Raw genomic sequence first — 3,307 nt, 5'->3', positions numbered from 1 at the left:
GAAACCGACATAGTGTGTCAGAATAATCACAGTTTCACTGTAGATAGTTTTATTTACAACGAGTCAGCGATACACTGAAGTGTATCATATTTCAATGTACAGTTTCATTTATAAACCTGTTGCTGGGAGTATAAAATATGTATACATGTTTAAATGTCAAATCGTTTCAGCTAGCAAATATGCGCGTTTAGAGAGAGATTTTACATTAGTTAGGAGACACACGCTTATAGTGTGAGGGGTTATTTTTTTATTGGGAAGAGAATTTTGTTGTTTTGAAGAGAATTTTGTTGTTTTGAAGTCAGTTTTGTTGGTTTGTTGAAGTGGTTGAATATAATTGTGGTGATCTTAATTGTTCGGGTTTATTGGTTGTAATTTGTTGTTTTTGTTGTTGAGTTATATCTGTTTGTGAAGATATAATTGATTGATATTGGTTGAATGTTTGTCTGATCAATGTTTGATCATAAGTTGTTAGAGCTTGGGCTCGCCAGGTGTCTTGTTTCGTATAAAAGACGTATATGTGAAAAGATATTTCATATAAGTGGCTGATAAATGATGTGTGTTTGTTTTGGGTGTAAATAATGATCAGAGTTCTTTGTTTTGGGTGTAAATAATAATCAGAGTTTGTTGTTTACATGTATATATTGATTTGAGATAGAAAAGGATAAAAATACCTAAAAAAAAGATAGTGTTAACTAAACAATTACATGCTAGTTTTCCAACTGAGAATATTTCACTTTAATGTCAGGCGGTGCTGCCCAGCCTCCATATCTTGGAAATTGGTTCTAGTATTTATTACTAAATCTTTTCTTAGATTAAATAACATCAAGGCAGACATTTCTCCTGACAATTTGGGGGCTCGTCCGGGATATTCTCTTTAAGTTGGAATCTTTTCTGGCAAAATATTGTTTGTTAAACTTTGATAAATTTTTTGTTAAACTTTAAATCATTTACGATCTGTTGGTAAAATGTAGCAGTGTAAAATGCTGTTAGGCAAAAATCGATAAATCTGTTGTAGTGTTATACAAGTAAACTCTCTGTACAATAGAGTTTAAGTAGAGAGTTATATGTATAGAAGCGGTGACGGGTTGTGTTTTTTAAAAGTTTATTTATACTGAAGAAGTTATTGCATTTTAGCAGGAGAGCACCCTTTGTTGAATACTGTTTATACGGTGATAGAATTAAGTGGTAGTAGGGAGACATTTGTTTCGATAGTTTAAGTCATTGTGTTAATAAGTTTATATCGATGATAAAGATATAACTTATAATTTGTTGAGGTTATAAACATCAGTAGTTGATTAAAGTTTATAACCGGTGTTCAGTGGGTGATTATTCATAAAAGTGTTTATCATAGTTGAATAGAAAGTTTTTGCTGCCGGTGCTCAGTTGGTTGTTTTATTAAAGTTTACATTGTTGTTAAACACTACTGGAAGATTATTATCGGTCCCCTGGTTGTTACTGTTGATACAAGTTCATTGCCGGTGCCCGGTAGGTGCCATTGTTATATCGAGATTAGATTTGGTATAACGATTGTCGGTGCTACAGAGGTACACCATTTTGTTGAGTAATAAGCATTTACGTAACGGGTTTCGTAGAAGTTGATTAATTTATTGAATAGTAATCCATTATTAAGTAATTATGGATTATGATAAATGGGTATCATTGGGAGAGAGGCTTGGGTTGAAGGACGGGGAGTTACGTGATTATGTTCAAAAGAAAGAATCAGAATATCTTGATAGAGAAGAGAGAAATATTAGACGTGAAGAAGATAAACGGCGATTTGAGGCAGAGCGTTTAGAAAAAGAAGCTGAACGTGAGGAAGGGCGACGGCGTTTTGAGGCCGAGCGTCTAGAAAAAGAAGCCGAACGTGAGGAAAAGAAACGTTTATTTCAAGCTGAAGTAGAGATGAAAATGAAAGAGCAAGAAATAGAATTAATGAAGTTAAAAATTGAGGCTGGGGATCGCCTTGATACCCCACCTAGCACCGGTTTGAGGCCAAGATTGCCTAAATTTGAAGAGTCAAAAGATGACATAGATGCTTATATAGAGCGTTTTGAAAGATTCTCTATCAGTCAAGGATGGAAAGAAGACACATGGGCAATAAGCTTAAGTTCGTTATTAACGGGGAAAGGTCTTGAAGTTTACACTAGTATGCCTCCTGAGCAAGCATCAGACTATCAAGAATTAAAAACAGCAGTTTTGAAAAGATACCAATTAACAGAAGACGGTTTCAGAAATAAATTTAGAGAGAGTAAGCCGGAACAAGGGGAGACTGTAAACCAATTTATGGCTCGCTTAGATAGGTACTTTAGTAGATGGACAGAAATGGCCGACGCTGCGGATACAGTAGATAAATTGAAAGATCTTATTATTAGAGAGCAATTTGTCAAAGTTTGTTCAACAGAGCTAGCTCTTTTTCTAAAGGAACGAAAGCCAAAGGATCGTAGAGATGTCATCTCTTTGGCTGAACAATACTTAGAGGCTCATGGCGGTACAATTACAAATAGTAAAAGCTCAAAAGTTGCCAATTTTTCAAATAAATCACCAATACGCCTTAATCAAGGTAATCTATCGAAACCAATACAGCACTTTCACAGAGAAAATAGAAAAGTAACATGCTTCATATGTAATAGAGAGGGTCATGTGGCCAGAGATTGTCGAGATCAGACTAAGAAAAGATATGGGGCTGCTGCAATGTCATATGGGGAGCAAAATAGAAATTACTTTAAAACAAATCGGGATTCTTCACCAAGGAACTGGCGTAGTAGGCCTGGAGAAAATAGACGTGATGGGAGATCAGATGATAAGAAAGTATCGGGGTTATGTATGTCAATTTCTCCAACAAGTTCTTATGATGGTTGTATTGAAGAGGGAAAACTTAAATTAGCCAATGGTAATTCTGTGCCTGTCATTACAAGTAGCTGTACAATTGAATCATTAGAAGGTGAACGTCAACTGGATCTAAACTAGGATATGTTGGTAATCAAAGAGGTGAAAGTTTCTTAGAGGACACCTGGGTTGCGAGTTAGCCAGTAGTTAGAAAGAAGTTATGGAAGAAGATCAACTGAATAAAAAATTTTGTGTCATGATAGCAATTTAGATGGTTCGGGCCAGGGTTTGGGGGTACCTATGGCAAAAATAGAACATTTGAATACACCTTTTTATAAAGGGCTAAAATAGAAGCTAATGGTTTTAGAGTCAGCAAATTTGTGAACTTAGTCTTGGGCAATAATTTGGGGTGTATCTTGATTAAGCCAAAATGAGAAAGTGGGTTAGCCGAGAAAGTAACCCAAACATAGGCTTGGCTGTT

General features: G+C 35.4%; 1 protein-coding gene across 1 annotated transcript; it reads left to right on the top strand.

Moving 5' to 3' along the window:
* The first annotated feature begins 1,635 nt into the window (after positions 1-1,635).
* Positions 1,636-2,967, top strand: LOC132732326 (uncharacterized). Its single transcript, XM_060718726.1, has 2 exons — positions 1,636-1,864; positions 2,222-2,967. The coding sequence occupies exons 1-2, from the start codon at positions 1,636-1,638 to the stop codon at positions 2,965-2,967; spliced, it is 975 nt and encodes a 324-aa protein (XP_060574709.1).
* Positions 2,968-3,307: the final 340 nt, after the last annotated feature.

This window comes from Ruditapes philippinarum, unplaced genomic scaffold, assembly GCF_026571515.1.
Source record: "Ruditapes philippinarum isolate M1 unplaced genomic scaffold, ASM2657151v2 ctg864_1_1_1_1, whole genome shotgun sequence".
NCBI classification, from domain to species: domain Eukaryota; kingdom Metazoa; phylum Mollusca; class Bivalvia; order Venerida; family Veneridae; genus Ruditapes; species Ruditapes philippinarum.
The sequence above is the reverse complement of the archived record's forward strand: the minus strand, read 5'-3'. Positions and strand labels throughout refer to the sequence as shown.

Excerpts from the sequence above, each read along its gene's own strand:
- LOC132732326 (XM_060718726.1), top strand. The coding sequence starts at position 1,636 with ATGGATTATGATAAATGGGTATCATTGGGAGAGAGGCTTGGGTTGAAG. Across the intron at positions 1,865-2,221 it reads TCTAGAAAAAGAAGCCGAAC|ACGGTTTCAGAAATAAATTT; the intron begins GTGAGGAAAAGA and ends AATTAACAGAAG.